Consider the following 19,085-nt stretch of genomic DNA (forward strand, 5'->3'; position numbering starts at 1 on the left):
CCACTGCCCCTCGCAAGAGGGTGCTTCCCGGGGCCCATGCCCCTTGCCCTGATGCTGGAGATGCCCTGGCTGAGTAGCAGGTGGGAGATGCTCGGAGCGACTCCCAGGCCCACTTCACAAGAGCTCCAGCCTGGGCAGCCGGAGCTGGAAATTAATGACCTTGCTCGTGTTTTCTTTTTCTGTCCTATATTTTCTTTTGGTTTTCATTTGATGTGTTTAAATATTTAGATATGTGGTCTTAAGTAGTTTGGAAGAAGTGCAAAAATAGGATCATTGCTACTTTTTTTATATAAGATTTTAACCATGAAAAACTAATTTTTTTAAAAAAAAAAAGTATTCTTCTATGGCTTTAAAAATACACCAATTTTTTTTTTTTAATTAAACACTGTCTTTAAAAGGGGACGTTTGTTAACTTGGCTGTTTCTTATGCCAAGTCCCAAGGAAATCACATATCCAAGAATCATGAGCCTGGAGGAGGCAGGGCCTTACTGCCTTACGGGGCCCAGCCTGCAGGGCTGCCTGGCAATCTCTCCCTAGATGTAGCAGCAGGTAGGAGAGGGCCAGCAACTGCCCAGGAAGCCCCAAGCCCAGGCGCTCCCTGCACCTACCTATCACTATGGCTTCCACGTCACCTACCAGCCTCTAGCCTGCCATGCAGAGTCAGGGGTAGGGCTGGAAGCACCTTCGCATGCCAGTCAATCCTCCCAGGAAAACGGGAACATGGAAGACACCGGCTTCCATGGGTGGAACCCTGGCTATCTAGTCCAGAGACAACTCCAGCTCAGCAGCCAGGCCAGATGCCCCCAGTTCTCTGGGGCAGAGCTCTGCATCCCACTTACCATGATAACGGAGACCCCTGTGGCGGTGCTGTTCTGTTTGGGGAGCGCATTATTAAAGTGCCGTTTTAGTTTACCTGTAACCTCAGCCTGCATATTATTCTCCTGGGATGCGTCATCCTACAGAAAAGAAGAAAAACAAATACAATTGACTCTGGACCCTTAACACTTCATCGGTTCTCTACAGTTACGGCCCCTCCCCCGACCATCAACCTAAGGACCCTTTCCTGAACAGGCTCCTCTCAACCACAAGAAGTTGTTCAGTTCTTTCGAAGGTCATTGCTGCCTCTGTACAGCGCTGTGGAAGAGCACCAGACTAGCATGCCTTAGACCCTGGACTCCATCCTCAGCGTGGCAGAGACACACAACATTCTGCAGAGCCTCCTGCCTTCAGAAAGGCACTGTGCCATCCATTCCCACCTCTGACCCAGGAGAAAGCACAGGTCTCCAGGAAAGGAAGGATGGCATTGTTTGGGTTTCTGAGACCCTCTCCCGGGACACCTATAACACAAGTCTTCCCATGGAAATACAAAAATGAACAGCTTATCATTTTAATCAAGAAGGTGTGTCTGGTGTGGTGATGGCTTGCTGTAGCTCTGGTGATGGGCAGGCTGAGGAGGGAATGTGGCTTGAGCCTAATGTTTGACCCACTTCTTAGGTTACAAGAACAAAGAAGCAGAGAACATGCCCCAGTACAAAAGTCCCTCAGCTGACAGCCCTAATTCTCACAGAGACTGGCATCTTCTCCATTAGTCACTCAGCAGGGAAGCAGTGTGCAGGGTGGAGGAGGTATACAGTGACATGGCCTTGGGGCTAGTTAACCCAGTATTCAGGAGTTGACCTCGAGAGGGAGCATGTGACCAGCACATCTTCTCTGCCACCTCTGGAAGAGATGTCTCTCTTTCCAGTCCACAGGAGGACTGCATGCCATGAGGATACAGAGTCACAGTCTGAAACATGTTCACCTCTGGGGAAACATAAACCCCACAACTAGAAAGAAGCCACAGGGGGACCCTTAAGGGGCATCATGGCCAACCTCATCACTTCGCAGATAGTAAACTGAGATCCAGCAAGGGACAGACTATCCAGATTACTCACTGAGCAGATGGAGGACTCGGGAGTCAGCCATCTTCTCCCACACTACTTGGTCATTAGGATAGACATTTTATCTGCTGTAGAATGTGTTTGCCCAACTCTCTCTGTGGGAAACACACACAAGGAAGGGAGCATGCTGCTGGCCATACAATATAAATCCCTGGGAATGTGGGTACTTACGGACACCCAGGGGTGACTCAGAATCTCCCCCGCAGTACAGCGAGCTTCAACGTTTACCTGAAGCATTTGACTGATTAATTCCTATAAAGGGGAGAAAGGGGAGGGAAGGGGAGGGAAGGGGAGGGGGAGGAGACCACAGAGGACAAAGAGGGGAATCCCGGCATAAATACAGACATCAAGAGTCAACCCAGCAGCTCAGCCACGGCGCATGAAGCCAACCACCCACACTTGCAGAGCTGAGACATGGCCCACATCCACGGCCCGGGCCAGAAGTGTATAAGTCTCCCCTGAGTTTTTTTTATCTCCACTCCACAGTAGGATACTGCGTTCCCTTCCATCACTTAGTTTATTCATTCATTATTATATTGTGAGGAGCGCCCAACATACACTTCTTTAAGAAAGAAAGGCGTGAACGTTTATCGACATTAGAGGAGCACTGTGGTCCAGGTGTGGATCTAATTAGCGACTTCAGAGACTATACTATAGGGTACACTTACCAAAAGACCACACATTAAAAGTCAAGTCTCTGAGCCCAAGCTGGGGCTGCTCAGCCCCACACTCAGCCCCCTGCAGTGTATACAGGAAGAACCCTGCACAGTACCTTGGCAGAATCTGTAATGTTGTCCCAGTAGGGGGCTGGAAACTCCAGCTTCCCAGCCAAGATCTGGTCAAAGAGATCTTCCTGGAGATTGTTCTCACTAGTGACAAAGAAATGGGAAAAATTAGAGTCACTAGGAGTCTCTGGGCAATGGGTCGGAGTCAAGGCTCAGCTGTGGGTCATAGCTGCATGGTGACAACAGAATTTTCCTTCTGGACAATGAGCCAAAGGACACTTCCTAGGCCTGGGAACCAGAGAGACAGAAAATGACCCAAGCAGAGTGTTTCAGTTTAGAAAGATGAGGTTCCAGCAGTGGATGGTATGAATGGCTGTGCACTTAATGCCCCACAAAGGGTGCTTATAAAGGGTTAAAATGAAAGCCAGGTGTTGGGGCATGTCCCTGTAGTACCAGATACTTGGAGAGCTGAGGCAATATTATTACTTGAGCCCAGAGGTTCAAGACCAACCAAAGAAACATAGCCAGAGCCCATCTTGGGGAGAAAAATGTGTGTGTGTGTGTGTGTGTGTGTGTGTGTGTGTGTGTGTGTGTGTGTGTGTGTGTATGTGTGTGTGTGTGGAGAGAGAGAGAGAGAGAGAGAGAGAGAAAATTACAGATAATGGAAACCATGGGGAAGACTGGCATTCCCCCATGGCTCATGCCTCTAACAGCACAAAAGCAGCCTCTACTCAACCTTTTTCTACTTTTTCAACAAAACGCCAAGATTATTGAAAATCATACAGAGTTCAGAACCTAGATTTAAGAAATCATGACGCTGACTCGCTCCCCACCACAACTCGACTTTCCTGTGTGCTCAGTCTCAGAGAAAGAATATTCCAAAGATGCCAGCTAGGCTTGCTCAGTCAAGCAACGCACCTTGAATGCTCTCAAGGGGATGTCTCTCAAGCTATGCTGCTTGGCACTTCCCCAAACACACACATGGTGTCTCACAAATCCGTGGCACTCAACAGTGGATGGAAGTGCCAGTGGGATGTGACCACTGAAGGGAAAGGTGTGGGCGTGGGATGTTCCCACATGTGAACATGGGACTAGAAACAGGAAACATGTCTAGCTTTCTTGGCCCACCACAGGCCCCAAGAGAAAACTCAGAATAGGCTGTCAGGACCAAAACTAAAATCCAGGAGTACACATCAGGAGTTACCTGGGGAGAGTTCACATTTCTTAGGCTATCTCTGCCAAGCTTTTAGAGGTTTGGTTCCCACCTTGTCAAAGGGCACCAAGCGTGGAGTCCTTAGAAACAGATCACGTAGGGCCGGGTCTAGGTACAGTAGCTAGGTCTGCCTGATGACCGATTGACCGTTACAGTCAAGGGACGCACTGGGAGACACCTGCTGGTCCACACAGAAGGACAGAGGTACACTGCGGAGCAAGGGCTGGGTGGGACAACCAGGCAAGGCAAGAGTCATTACTGCTGGCCTGGAGAGTGAGTGCACACACATGTCTTTGGAAGCACGATGGTCTCTCTCCTTTACACTGCTGTAATCAGTTTAGTGCCCCTTCAAAGAGTGAAACTGAAGAACACAGCGGAATTTTACAGAAGCCTTTAGAAGCAAGAGCACACCAGACGATGTCAGAAGAAGACATATATAAAATCTACTTTCAAAACTGTTCCTATCACTCTGTTCATCCCCCCTTCATTTTTTTCCTGGAGTCAAAGGTAGCTTATATTGACCATCATTTAGCCAATACACAGCTAAAAGCTGGAGTCCATCTGCAACAGCCATGTACAGCAGTCCACAGACTCCAAGCAATATAGCCCAACTCAGCAAGAGACCCCAGAGTGCTAACCAGTTAGAATGGGACCCCAAGGATCAACACTGTCAATCATCAGAGCTGTGCACCCAGCGAAGAGCATCTCCCTGCAGACAGTCCACCGTGCCTGGTAATTAGGTACAAACAGCTACTCCGTTTGAATCCACATTGGATTTATCATCACATTTATACTACAAGGTCTGGTGGAACTGCTTTGGGGTGCTTTTTTATTCTAAAACAATCTATCCCTTAGATGAAGGGGCTGTGAGTATAAAACAGGAAATTAAGAAGAAAACAGTCTCTCTTTCAGTGACAGATGATGAAAGAGCGAATTCCAAGTAACAACCTCAGTTCAAAAACTTCCAGTTAAAGGCGACTTCGTATAAGACAAAGAAAGCACTTGGAATGCTTGCTTAAAGAACTTTAATATACATACACATATATGTATATGCTGTTGTTGCTTTTTTTATTTTTATTTTTATTTTTTTGAGACAGGGTCTCATATAGCCCAGCATGGCTTCAAACTTGCTAAATAGCCAAGGATGGCTTTGAACTTTGCATCTTCCTTGATTCCAAGTCCTATGTGCTGGGATTATGGGCATGCTGGGATTATGGGTCTGGATATTGGACCAAGGGCTTCATGTGTCACAAAGCCCTCTACCAACTCAATGAGCTCCCTCCCCAACCCCAGATATACCCAAGTTTATGCCATCCAAACTAGATAATAATCATTTAAATCAACACATCCTTAATGTCTCATGTATGTTTTTATATAACAGTGGGTTGTAAAATCTGCCTAACATGTCTGTGCGTCGAAGATGCTTCTAGAAGAGATGTTTCATGTCACAGATTATCTCACTAGCAAAGAGGAAAAGCATTTTCTTAAAACGTAAAAGTGAGATAGGTTTTTCTGACACTGGGCAGCCTCTTCAGAATGCAGTGGGCTGTTCTAATAATGAGCTCAACTCACCTCTCCATCTAACAATGCTGCTGCCCTCCAGCGACAGTGACATCCAACTTGAACCCACGTCCATAACAATAAAAATACAACGCTCCCTGGCTGCATCAGAAACTATAAACACTAGAGGGAGTTGTGAGTATACATTCCCTAATGCTGATCCCCCCAATCCCTTTTCCTTGATATGAACTTGAGTAAGTCATGAAGAGGAACTCCATGTTAACTGGTCCAGATATCACATGTCAGCAAATACACCATCCTTCTACATTTGACTAGTTCCCCCCAAAAATCATCACCCAAACCATCCCAGTCCCCAAGTGGCTATAAAAAAAACCACATAGGATCCACCCTCTACTTCCTCCTTTCCGCCTTACATCATGGAGTCCATTAGGTAATTTCTTCACATTTACGCTACGCTTAGCCATCATGGAGCCAGCCAAGCAAGCACACCCCAGTCAGTTGGTTTGGGTCATTATTCTTGTGCTCCATGCCTCTGTACCAGGAGCTCTTCAAAGTAGACTAACATTTCTGTGGCATTCTGCTCACAGCCATTATCAGTTAAATCACCGTAGAACTCAAATGGAAAATGTCAGAATTTAAAGAAAAAAAAAATAAAACTTCCTTTTCTCCAGGAAGTTTTCATAACAAATGTTAGGAAAGAAAAGATAAACCATTTTTCATTTGCTGGCCCAATGCAACACTTAAACACCATGGTGTACACCTCAAAACTCCTTATGGGGAAACCTAATCCTCACTTGGACAGCATTAGGAGGTGGGCTTTTGGGACACAGCCAGAGTTAGGAGGGCAGAGCCTTTATGAAGAAAACTGTAGTGTTCTTGGGAAAGTCCCTGGAGAGGATATAGTTCAGTGGTAGAGGGCTTGCCTAGCATGAAGCCTTAAGCTCAAACCACATCATTTACAAAAAAAGCTAGGACAGTAAGAAGATCCTAGAAGTCGGCCTTCTCCTTCTGCTGTGCGAAGTTACACAGAGAAGGTGACTGCGCCTTGCCCAGGAGGTAGGTCCATACCAGACACCAAACCTGCTGGTGTGTTGGTCTTGAAGCCCCCAGCCTCCAGCATCGTGAGAATAAGTTTCCAGTCTCAATCGGCCACATAGTTTGTGGCGGTTCCTTACAGTGGCTGAGATGGGTCTAAAATCGCAGCTTTGAGGACGGCGCTTGTGCACTAGGCCACCACAACAGTACCTGGCTCACCATGGGCAGCCACTCACCTTGAGACAGAGTGAGGGAGGGGCAGGAAGGCAACCATGCTTCCAAGTCAGTCACCTGCCCAGAACAGGTGAAGAAACAGAGCAAAAGAGCTGTAGCCAACGTGGCTGGCTCAGCCCTGGACCCATGACTGGGCTGGCCGGCCTGAAGCATGCCTGTGTTCGCCTCTGTTCCCACCAGGCCAGCGTGGAGCTGCCAAGATTTTCTGTGACTCCACTTCTCAGGTAAGAAATGGCACATGTAGGGCTAAAACTACTACAAAGAGTTACTGGTTTTACAAGAAGGTGAATGCTTTAGAAATTTATATAAAAATCGGGACGTTTACGACACTGCTCTCGAATTAAGGAAAAGTAATACCTACACCAGGGACTTGAAAAAGGACACCCGGCCGATCCCGGTTTCCACTCAAGGAGCTTTAGCCCGACCCTTCTTTAAAACGAGTGAGAAGATGCAAAGTCTAGTCTGTGTGAAACCAAGAAGGAGCTCACAGGTTCATGCACAAAGCAAAGACCTCACATCTGAAGTATGGTCGGGCTAGTCACAGGCCCGAGGCAGAGTATGCAAGCATGATCCCAGTGTTCAAGCACAATTTTTATCTATACTTACCAAAACACCAAGGAAAAAACATGTATTTGCATTTGTAGGCTGTAAATTAAGATAAATAGCAAAAGGTGTATTTATATCATTTTAAACTGGTAATTTTATTCACCAGCTTAGGGTCCTTTCTGCCAGGAGTTAAGTGTCTGAGAATTTGTAATTCAAATAGAGTTACCTCCGGAATGGGGGGAATCCACAGAGAAGGATGTATGTAATCACGCCAGCTGCCCAAACATCCACCTTCAGGCCATAACTGGAAAACAGAGTAAGGGAGAGCAGGTGAGGGTTGACCTCCTGAGCACGTGCCTCGTTGCTCAAGAACTGCCTTCGTTCCTGTCACAGGAGTCATCCTCTGAAAAAGCCATCTGTTTTCTCTCAATCTAACCACCATCAGGGACCACTGTCCCCACCCCCAACCCTGACCAAAGCACAGAAGTACAGGCCTAGGGCTCTTAGCCAGATAAGAACAAGCTATTCCTTAACGTCAAGGTCATGGTTTAGGTCACATCTCTCTCTGCTTCCCAGGCTTTCTTCCCAGGACCCACTGAGCACCAAGCAGCAGGGACAGCTATGTGCCTTTCTCATCGATGTCAAGGCATGGCCCGAGACCGACAGAATCTCACCCTGTTTCAGCAATGATTTCTGGTGCCACATAAGTCGGGGTGCCGCAGACGGTGTACAAAGGGCCTTCAACCACTGTTGCCAGCCCGAAGTCTCCCAGTTTCAAAGACTTGGTTCCATCCGGATATTCACACACCTGAAACAGAAACAAGCCAACAATCATCTCTCTCTCTCTCTCTCTCTCTCTCTCTCTCTCTCTCTCTCTCTCTCTCCTCCTCCTCCTCCTCCTCCTCCTCCTCCTCCTCCTCCTCCTCTTCCAATAACTGTGAGAGGGACATTGGAATTAGACAGGAAAGACCTGAGGAAAGTTCTTTTGGTAAGAGTACCACAGTCTTAAAGGGCCAAGATATCTCTCCAGAGACTTTTGTTCAACTGTGAAATTGGAAACATGCTATTTTCTCCCTCTGCAGGAAGCACCTTACCTAGAATTCTAACCGACCCTGAACTCGCTTACACAAGCAGCTGGGTACCAAGGGCTGCTGGTATGGCAGTCACAAGGTCCCAACGCCAGCAGGTCAGGAACCGACCTGTATGTAGTGCTTAATGTGGTTCTTAAGATACTGGAGCACCCAAAGAAGGGGGTTTATTAAATGTAAATGCTAGGGGTTCTCCAGCAGGCTTGCTTTCTGGACAGCTGGTGAAACATGAGTATTAAGGGTTCTTTTCTGGCTCCATGTGGGGTGCTGAGGGTTGAGCTCAGTGTCTAGTTAGGTTAACCAGCAGCCCAGCCACTGATACACCCCAAACCTAAACTATAAATATTGCATGGAAAAAACTCGGAAGCTTAGAAAGAAAATGCCCATTAGAATCAGCATGAATCTAAACAGGAACTTTGGCCCAATAAATCTATAACTAAGAATCCATTCGAAAGGAACAGAAAGACCCAAACGTTACACCCAGCTGTCAATGTCTGTATTTATTATTTTTAAACACAGATTCAACCAACTGGCTAATAGAGTGATGGCTAAGTAAATTATGGTACAAACCTATAATAAAATGATATGTAGCTGATATTACACTATTTCCAATAAATACTTACCATGAGAGTTACTGAGTATGTTATATAGTTTTTCAGAAGTTAAAAGTGTACGTGAACTGTGATGTCCCAGCCTTAACAAGGCTCTCTTTGAGCAGCACTGAGTTACTTAAACTTCCTTCTTGAGATTTCTTATACTTGTAGACATATCCATGTGCTTACAATGACCACATAATTGAGTAAGATTTACCTTATATCCAAGCAAACCTTCCTTATGTGATAAAAGCCTGGAAATAACATTACAAGCAGACAGTTTTGGAAGCCAAGGAGCATGTACACAGCTAACTTGGGACTGGCTGCATAATCCAAAACTGGTATACACCGTCACTTGTGTCCATTGGAAAGCACCAAATTTCAGAGAATAGTAACTGCACAGACCAAACCAACATGCAAGTCTCTATTTTTGTATGTAACAAATAGTTCTTCTTCGTGTTTTACTACTGAACTGGACTTTCATTTCAACCACTACAAACCCTGGATGGGGAAATATTTAGAAAGTGCCCTTTTCTCAACATAAGCAGCTAAGAGCATCACCCACTGAGCGGAGTGACTTAGGCAGTCATCAATAGAGAGCACAGACCCTGTGGCTCCCTGTGGCTCCCTATGGCATGCCGTCCAAGCTTTATAGGCATTTTGAAGGACCACTGACAGCCTGCCTCCCTCTCCTGCTTGTTACAGAACATTTCTTCCTTTGGGACATACAGTGTCTTCCATGTAATGGAAGTATATTCCATGTTTGTCCACAGCATATACACATCTTCATGACTTTAGAGAGCCATAGGAGTAATGGTGACAGTTTGGAGCCCCTCTAAAGTATGTATCGCTCTGTGTGAACCACACAACACAGCAGAAACATACTCAAATATACAAATGGTCTAGCCTGAAGCCAAGAGTCGAGATTCTTAGTCACGCCACATGGTGTTTAATGTAAACATGAGTGAGAACAATCTAATATAATCAGAGTTAGGATTTATGGTGCATTTACTGAAACCCAAACATTAGAACCAAATTCCCTAAGAAACTGTAGTGATAAGGACAAGTATAAGCATGATTTCCTAAACGTCTGTACCATGAGTCAAAGTCTCAGCTACGTCACTGTTATTTTATTTTTACAACTCATTAGGTACTGTTTTTATAAAGCTGTTTATTTTAAACACTCCATTTAGAAATGTCTAGGGGTGCTGGGAGGTTGTTTCCAGACAGTCGCAGAAGCCATTTTCACATCCCTCCCAGAACCCAGAGTCAGACACAGAAGTAGACAGAAAAGGAGAGAGCAGCCTGCAGCTGCTCAGTTGTCGGGACAAGTGGTACTCCTGGGCTAAACGTGAAAAGAAAGTATGACTTGGACAGAGAAGTGGGAAATCATGGTGATTTATCTGAATCACCTCCTCCCCATGCAGAAGAAAAGAGGTAAAATATTAATCATCTTTAAATCCGAACTGGAGATCCTCTTTAAATAGACGGGGAAAATCAAACACCACTGAGTCTCCGCATGGCAAAGAGAACACTGTTTTATGAGACTGACTGTAGAGCTAGGGTACAGCTCAGAGGTGGAGAGCTGGCCTACCCTGCACGAGGCCTGGAAGGGAAGGAGAGAGGGAGGGAATGAAGAACAGCGGTTCCCCGGGCTTCCTGGCAGGAACTGACAGCCTCGGGAACTTTGCAGATTTACATACTCTCTCAAGCACGCCACTGGACTTAGATGAGGACCACACTGGCCAAGCAGAAAAAGAATTGCTACCTGCTTTTTGCAGGCAAGGAAACAGGCACGCGGAACGGAGCTTCAGCTACCAAGCAGGCTCTGCAGCCAGGACCCCTCGTCGTGGTCGTCACACTGAACCACCATGCAATGGGTTCTGTAGCTAAACAATGCCCAAACCCGGGCAGCCTCAAAGTGTGCAGATTCTGAATGAATTTAAACAACTGTGAAAACCCAGCCCCGCCACGTTCAAACGGCCCACTTCACACTGAGAGATGCTCTATCAAATGGCTGGCAGAATGCAGAACTGAAGAACGTGAGAAACGCAGGTCCCACAGCCAAAGTCAATCCCTTATGCTCTCTAAATAAAATGCCAGCGTAATGATTTAGAAGGACATCAACCAGGAGAAACCACACCTCTTCTCTCCTGTCCCCAGAACTCCCGGAAGCCCTGAATTTATCACTACTCTCCCATAGTTAACTATGACATGGCACCCCCGGGCTGTAACTCATAGCACTAACGGCCACCTCCATGCTCCCTGACACACGACCCATACATCTGCCTTGGCAGGGCTTTAAGTTATCACACTGCTACCAGGGAACGGGATGCAAATCAGATGTCAGAATGCCCTGCTGCTCAAAAACTGAATTAGTTCTCAGACAGGAAGAGAGCCAGGAGTCGTGTGGGGCATCGACTATTAGTGCTTCCATGGCACGTTCTCCTCAGGCCAATGCCGGCCTGCTAACTAAATCTAAGATACAAGCGATTTGGTCTTCCATGGCTGACACACAACACTCGGACACGTGTTGGTTACTAAGGCCATTTCCGGAGTCTGACCCCACAGCCTGTCTACATCAACCATTAGTTCTAACCATTTTCCTCCCCTCTGGGAACCACCAGGCCCTTAATGCAGATTTAGAAGAGGGGAAAACATATTTAGAGCAGAAGAGGAACTCCAATCAGATTTCCTGATTCTCTCTGAGGCAGATGTTGGAGACATCAGTGTTCTGCATTATCTACCCTCCACACACAGTCCACCTTGAGGTAGTATTTGAGTTTTGAGATGACCATTCAGATGAAGAGACTGAGTGGCTATGGTACAGCTCCATGGTAGAGCGATTCCCAGCATGAACGAGGCCTCATGGTAAATCCTTAGCACCATAAACACACAAAAATGTCTGGAGCCAAGCATGGAGGTACACACATCTACAGCACCAGCCTCTCGAGAAGCTAGGATGATCTCAATGCCAAGATTCAGAATTCAGTACCAGCCTTGAAAACACAGTGAGTCACAAGCTCTTAAAATAAATAAATACTGCTCAGAAGCAATGTCTCAGACTTTAGAAGATAGCATAAGGAGGTATCTAGGGGATGGGCTCCAATACCAACTACAAAATTCATTTATGTTTTACGTACACTTTAAAAACATAGCTTGAAGATAAATTCATGCAGTATTTTAAATTATTTTGAGTATGAAATGACATTTCATGATATGGAATTTTCCACTTGGTGACATGCTGGCACACAAAAAGTCTCGTTTGTTTTTGAGACAGGATCTCACTTGGCAGCCCAGGCTGGCCTCAAACTCACTATCTTACAGATATGTGCCACCATGCCTAGCTCTCAAAGTACATTTTTTGGATGCTTCTGAATTTCAGATTAGGGTTTCACGGGTGCTAAACCTATGTAAATACCTCAAGGCAGAAGACAGTAAGAAAAAGAATTCTGCCTTTCTGTGATACCCAGAGAGGGTTGCACATAGCATTGTTCTTAGTTTCCCTTGTAAAGGGAAAAATGTCCTGAAAATGAAGGAGGACATGTCCTTGAATCCCTTGCAGCAGGAGTCTATGTCAGTGGCAGTAACCCTGATTTCCAGATGCACTGCATGGCTACAGGAGAAATCGTCGGTATTCTGTCAAACTGAAGAGGACTCGGGGCAGCTTCTGCAGGCAGTTCAGCCATGGGAAACCCTGTCGCTGTCCGTCATTTCCTCCGGGAAATCTAGCTGGCAGTCTGTGCTGGAGCTTCCTGCTGCCAGCAGAGCCCTTACGCTGTTAGCTACTTCACGCCTGGGTCCTTGGCGAACCAGATCCGGGCAGCCTCCAGGAGTCACGGTCCGGAGCTGACCACCAGCCTCTCTTAGAAGCCTCTCGTGCCGACCTGCCCGCCATGCTTCATGTCATGACGTCCACGCTATGGAGGCATTGCTGCCCCACACAACGGAGGAGCTCACTCTGTGGGTCTACTGCGCTAGACAGGAGACAGCACAGGGAGTCTCAGGTCCCATCTCCCAAGAGCATCTGAGGGAGGGCATGCCTGACCCAAGTCCTGAAGAGCCTAGAAGGGAAGGGAGGCTGCAGAGAAGGCTGTGACCAAGAGGAATGTCGGGGTAAATGGGCTGTGCCAACTCCTGACCTCACTGCTGCTCAGCCTGAGGGGGCAGACCAGTCAGCAGGTGAACAGGCACCCTCTGCCCCCGTCTAGACGTCCCCACGGAGGACTGGGGTGCCAGCCAACCACAGAGGACTGTCTGCAGCTCCCACTGCCTGGCCACGGCGTGGGGAGGAACAACCACTGGGCAGTCATAGCTGTTCTGCTGCAGAAACTTAAACAAAATGGAAAGACAAGTGATGGGAAAGAAACTGTTTTCTATAAAGAGGGTGAGGGGAAGGGAGAGGAAGGGAGGGGAGGGGAGGGGAGGGGGAGGAGGAGGGTTACTTAGACATCCAGATGAACAAGATATGAACGAATGATATTACCAAATGGAAAATGGATACTCTGGGTTCGCAAAAATAAATATTTTTACATTTTAAAAGGACGAAAAGGAAGTCCTTGGGGCGATCACCACATATTCCTTTTAACCATCATTTGTGTGGTGCCCGAGTTTGGCTATAATGATTTTTATTCAACATCTGGCTAGCTGAGTAACTGAGAACCACCACCAGGTATTACTCCACACATCCACAGTGTACCTGCTTGGCACTGTCCAGGACATGAGGGAGAGAAGAATCATGACCTCTAGTCTCCAGGACTTACAATCTGAAGGAGACAGATAAGAGTGTATACAATCACAACCTTGTGGCAAGGGCCGTGCCTGAAGTCTGCTCAGAGATCCTGGGGCAGTGTCAAACGTGTATACTTCCCACACTGGGGAAGGATATTCCCAATACAGACTCAGACAGACAGAAGAATGCAGGTGTAACTGTACTGGAAGTCTTGACTGCTGAAGATGGAGAAACCATCTGGAATTAAGACGATGGGGCAGCACACAGATAAGCCTCTCTATTAAAGGGTAACTACGATGACACTCAGCTATGAAGGCAACAGAGAAGCCAGCTAGTTACCTTGATTCTGGGAGAGTGTGTACATGCCAAACTCCCCAACAAGCTCCTCCAGCTCCTCACAGACACTGAGATCTCAAGAACAGAACTGTCTGCCAACGAATAAGCTCTAGCTATCATGGCTCACCATGAAGGGGAGTTGAACATGAATTAGAGGTGAGTGTCATGATGAGCCAGGCAGAGGAGACAGGGTTATAACAGGTCAGGAAGCTGGTAAAACAGACCAGGACCCATGTACCAACGTCCCTGAGCCACACAGTAGAAATCACATTTCATTCTGTAGAATAGAATACATGACACTTTCAAGCAGAAAAAAAAAAAAATTGGTGTATCTTAGTTTCAATTTCCATACCCACAAAGCTGAAAGGAACAGACTACCAAAACTTCAGTTTGCACACGAACACATCTGTTCTATCCACTCGCCCACATGCCGCTACTTGTCTCCAATTTATCCTTCAACGTTCTGTGCCATACAATTTTGCTCGCCTTCCTTCAGTCAGTATTGCTGCTGTAGGTTTAGATGTTAGAGGTCCCAGACACCCCTGTGCAAGAGGCTTGATGCTCAGCGGGTGTGAGGCCTTTAGCAGGCGGAGCTTTGTGCAAGGCACTTCCACCATTACACATGCTCCAAGATCCCGGAGTCTCCTTCCTTCCTTTGCTTCCTCAAGGAAGCATAAAGTGGGCAAATGACCCTACATCATCTCACGCTCTTCACAGACGCCATCGCCAATCCCATCAGAGGACTGAAGCAATGGAGTCACCTATGCTGGACTGGAACCTCCGAACTTTACCCATTAATCATGTCATGTATTCCATTACCACATTCCGAAGCTGACTAGCATAATCAAAGACAAATGAAAATGTACTTTCTAATGTCTAGAAAACAGAATGCACATCAATTCAGGAAACCCTTTAGGATTTTGTGGGTGCATGCAAAACACCCCAGTCAGCTTGAACTTGCTGAGTTTCCTTGAGTTTCTCCCCAGTGCTCAGTTCATTACTGTGACGTTGGTCTACACTCTAAATGTCATTTTTACGTGTGATCGCTTTCACAGTATTACAATCGTTTGAAAAGAACAGAAGCATGAGTTGAAAATGAGAGAGCAGAGATTCGACACACACCAGAAGATTCTCGGGCTTGATATCTCTGTGTACAATGCTGAGGCCATGCAGATATCTGAGGGCGTTGGCTAGGTTGTACACCATGGCACTCCCATCTCTCTCCGTGTACTTGGTTGAAGAAGTAATTGCATCAAAGAGATCTCCACCCTGTAGGACAGAAAAAGAGATGTACAGAAATGTCAACAGCTCACTCCTGTGAGGTGAGAAGGATGCCACATCAGCTTAGAGCAGATGAAGGAAGGGCCACACACCAACCGATGTGTACCAATAACAAAAGTGAAGAGGGCGGAGGATGCTTTTCTGACCAGTTGCAAGCCAATTTGAGATCGGACGCCAGTGAAACCTGCCCGCCCTCTTACTTTGACCAGCTCCATCACTAGGAAGAGCTCAGTCGCCGTCTCCATCTCCTCGACCAGCATGATGATGTTGGGGTGCTTCACTCGGCGCAGTATTGACACTTCATTCTCGATCAGATGTTCCTGTTAAACAAAGGGTGGAGGGAGACATCAAAACCACAGAACCTTAGGCTCTGCCCCCACAGCCTGGAGGAGAACAACAGATCACAGCCTTCATTTCTAATGCCAAGGGTGACATGTCTCTTGGCACAGGACAACCACGCCCGCTTACTTAGTTCCCCCAGGGATAGGACAGGCCACTAATGGCTATCTCTTTGACAAGACCCTAAAGAAACTGCCTTCTGAGCATGCCCAGGAGGCTCAATGTTACCGTACTGACATGTATGACTCCACTGTAAGCAATGACACTAAAGACAGTATCCACACAGCACTGTGCCTTCTCTGAGCCAGTAAGACGAGAACCACTTTCTAACTTCAATACTCCATGCAAAAATAACGACTAGGCCTATAAGAAAGTTTGGCACACAAGCTCTAAGGTTAAAAGGTTTTACTGCTACCAATATAAATTTTAATTTTATGCTAAAATTCATGAAAAATAAGCTTTCTTCTTCTGTGAGTGGGTATGAAGTCATTCACCAGATGGGTGTTCCTTGTACTTCGTATTTCAGAAATCTAGAAGGCGCCGCCGTACCACACGGCTCATTTCAACTGTGCTCGACTCTGCCCTGAAAACACTGCCTAAGTTTGCTCATGCTGAATGATGTGGACGAGGGCAGCTCTGTAGTAAAATGTTCACTTACAGAATTAAGACATTATCCACAGGTCACACACAGTGGCCCTTCTGTTCTAAGTGTGGCTCACGTGGATCCTTACTAACTTCAATGACAGATCCATTTGAATTTAGAAAACGATTGATAAAATCTGCAAGCTTCTCTCTTCAATATTCTAAATGCTGAAATAAGACGATTTTATACAGAAGAGATATCATTTATCATCTAAAGATGTGTGCATGCGCACATCTATGTAGGGGTGTGTGTGTGTGTGTGTGTGTGTGTGTGTGTGTGTGTGTGTGTGTGTGTGTGTTTCTATGTGTGTGCTGCTGAGTTGGCCCTTGACCTTTACTACCATGACTCAGAGCTAAGTCTGGTGTTCTGACATGGCAGCTTACCCCTAGTTTCAGACACCATTTCTGGTTTTCCTATATCTTCCGGTTCAAAGATGATTTATGTCTTTAGTCTAATTCAAATTGACAATAGCTGAAGGAATAAATCACGAGAAATGAACAAATCTGGTAGTGTGGGGAATACAATCTACTGCAAGTTCCTGCACATGCTGGGTTGAGATTCTTGAGCACTGGATGTACTATGCCTATCCAAGAAGTCACGGGATACGCGTCAGCAAAGGACAGCAAATGCCCAATCTCAAAGTCTGCCGGAAAATGACTCCCTAATTGTCAGGCACAGAGCAAGGCTCCTGTGTAATGTTCTGACATTTTAACTTTTACTTCAGTCCTTGGAGATGGGGATGTAAGCCTAGCATTCATGCCTCTAAGTCCACATCTCTTGTACTGGGCATCATTGCTTTGAAAAGGGAATACCTGAGTGAAATTACAGTTGGAATTTTTCAAAATGAAAATGACATTGGTGAAAATGAAGATATTATTTTGTTGAAAAGACAGAAATGAACAGTAGCATCACACCTTCACTGGAGGTGAAGAGCCACACCAGGCTTTATATAAGGAGGAAAAAAAAACTGTACTTCTTTCAAGAAAGAGGGCTGGGAAGGCTTTTGGAGTGGTGTAGGAATCAATGCTTCCAAATCTCCTTGGATGGTAGGAAGTCTCAAACCCTAATGCACATGGCCGGGCAGTCAGGGGAGAGCCTCCTCCTGAGTATTAACACAAGGTGCAGCCAGCACATGGGACGGCATCCAGGGAGGCAGCTGTGCGGGCAGCCAAAGAGGCCACACAAGAAGACATAGCAGCCCCTCCACACTTATTCCATACCCTCAAGTGAAGCTTTCAGGTGTAAAAGCAATGATGTGAATTTGTCTCACCCTACACTAAGCAAAGACAAGAGCAGTTACCACCACTACAGTAAAAACGGGCTTCTTTTAAAACTAAACAGATCAGGGCTTCCATCCCTAAGCCTGCCATTCCCTCTTGCCCATTTTCTCCAGTGTTAGGAGGGTCTATAAACACGGTGAGGGGTGGTTTGGCATGCCAATTTGTAAATGTAAGGCAGTCCATGTCGGCAGTGTCAGGAAGCTCTCTGTATAGAGTTACAATACACTGTCTACCAAGGGTTGAGACCCCTTCCCCAAGTTACTACTATTCTCAACAGAAGACACTCAAACAGTCTCGGGGGCCCCTGTGGAACCTCTCCCGGCAGTGTGAGAAGGCTGCCCAGCACTGTCAAGTCCCAACACTGAGCAAGTACTGGGACGTCCTCCACAGAAGCCGTGTTACCTTAGTGCCCTGTTCTTGACAACAGTCCCATCTAAGCACAGAGTCAATGTTTTTGTTGGGATGTAGAAGCTGCCTCTCTGTTTCTCCGTCTCTTTCTATTCCTGTCTAATAAAGAAACAGTCCTTCCGACACTAATTATCATGAAACGTCAGCAAAGCACCAATAGAAAGCGATGCAATGCTTCTCCCCAGGTGCAATCCTGTGCAATCCACAGTAGGTTTTACTCTCTGTTCTCCAGAATCTATTTTTCAAACTCTCTCCGTACAGAATATGAGTACCATTTGAACCAGGCTGAAGTTACCCATCATCCTGTGAGGAGTGTCCCCTGCCCCATCAAGGCTGAGCTAGGTGACTGTCTCCTGGGCAGCCACCGCCCTTCCCCCACACTTCCAACAATCATAGCTCTCCTCCTACTGTCTTCTGTCTGTGGGCTGGTCTGGAGCACCTAAACAAACATCCTAGAGGTGTCTGCTCACTTTCCAGCCAACAGCATAGTTAGAAATGCGCAGTGCAGAGGAACTATGCACACGCATACACACACACACACACACACACACACACACACACACACACACACACATACACACATACACACACACACACACACACATACACACACACACACACACACACACACACGCACACACACACACACACACACATACACACACACACATACACACACACACACACACACACACACACACACACACACACACACACATCACCCATCAGCGGCTTCACAGCTGGCAGTTAAGACTGCTGAGGACAATATACCAAGAAGGAAAGCGTGTTCAAATCACTGTATGTGGTTTCCGGCATAAGTGTTATGTAGTGGAATGAAGCAGAAGTCACTCAAAAGCATCAAGTCCTAATCTCCGGACTTTGTAACTATTATCTTATTTGGAAAAGGGGATTCGGAAATGCAAAGACAGCCCTGAATTAACCAGGCTAACCAAAATGAGTCACAACAGTCTTCTAAGAAAGAGGAAGGAGAATCCACACAGATGTAAGAGCAGCAATAAAAGCCCAGAAGAGAACACGTGAGGACAGAGAAAGAGTAAAGAGACATGGCCGTAAGCCCAACACTGTCAGTCACCTGGAAGCGCTCAGCGGCCAGAAGCACATTCTCCCCAGGAGCCCCAGGAAAGTGTAGATTTCTGACTTCTGGCCACCA

General features: G+C 46.5%; 1 protein-coding gene across 6 annotated transcripts in view; it reads right to left on the minus strand.

Annotated features, from left to right (window-relative positions):
- The window catches only part of Dclk2 (doublecortin like kinase 2), a 134,883-nt gene that overhangs the window by 5,713 nt on the left and 110,085 nt on the right, over positions 1–19,085 (minus strand). For all 6 annotated transcript variants that reach the window (XM_052732000.1, XM_052731999.1, XM_052731998.1 and 3 more), the window contains 7 exons: positions 15,445–15,564; positions 15,086–15,232; positions 7,889–8,022; positions 7,441–7,518; positions 2,713–2,809; positions 2,112–2,192; positions 840–956 (listed from right to left, as the gene is read on the minus strand). In XM_052732000.1, the coding sequence (XP_052587960.1) occupies positions 840–956; positions 2,112–2,192; positions 2,713–2,809; positions 7,441–7,518; positions 7,889–8,022; positions 15,086–15,232; positions 15,445–15,564 (774 nt within the window). The remainder of the gene's footprint in view (positions 1–839; positions 957–2,111; positions 2,193–2,712; positions 2,810–7,440; positions 7,519–7,888; positions 8,023–15,085; positions 15,233–15,444; positions 15,565–19,085) is intronic.

The sequence above is a fragment of the Peromyscus californicus genome, unplaced genomic scaffold (genome assembly GCF_007827085.1).
Source record: "Peromyscus californicus insignis strain IS unplaced genomic scaffold, ASM782708v3 Scaffold_9__1_contigs__length_137607984, whole genome shotgun sequence".
In the NCBI taxonomy this organism is placed as follows: domain Eukaryota; kingdom Metazoa; phylum Chordata; class Mammalia; order Rodentia; family Cricetidae; genus Peromyscus; species Peromyscus californicus.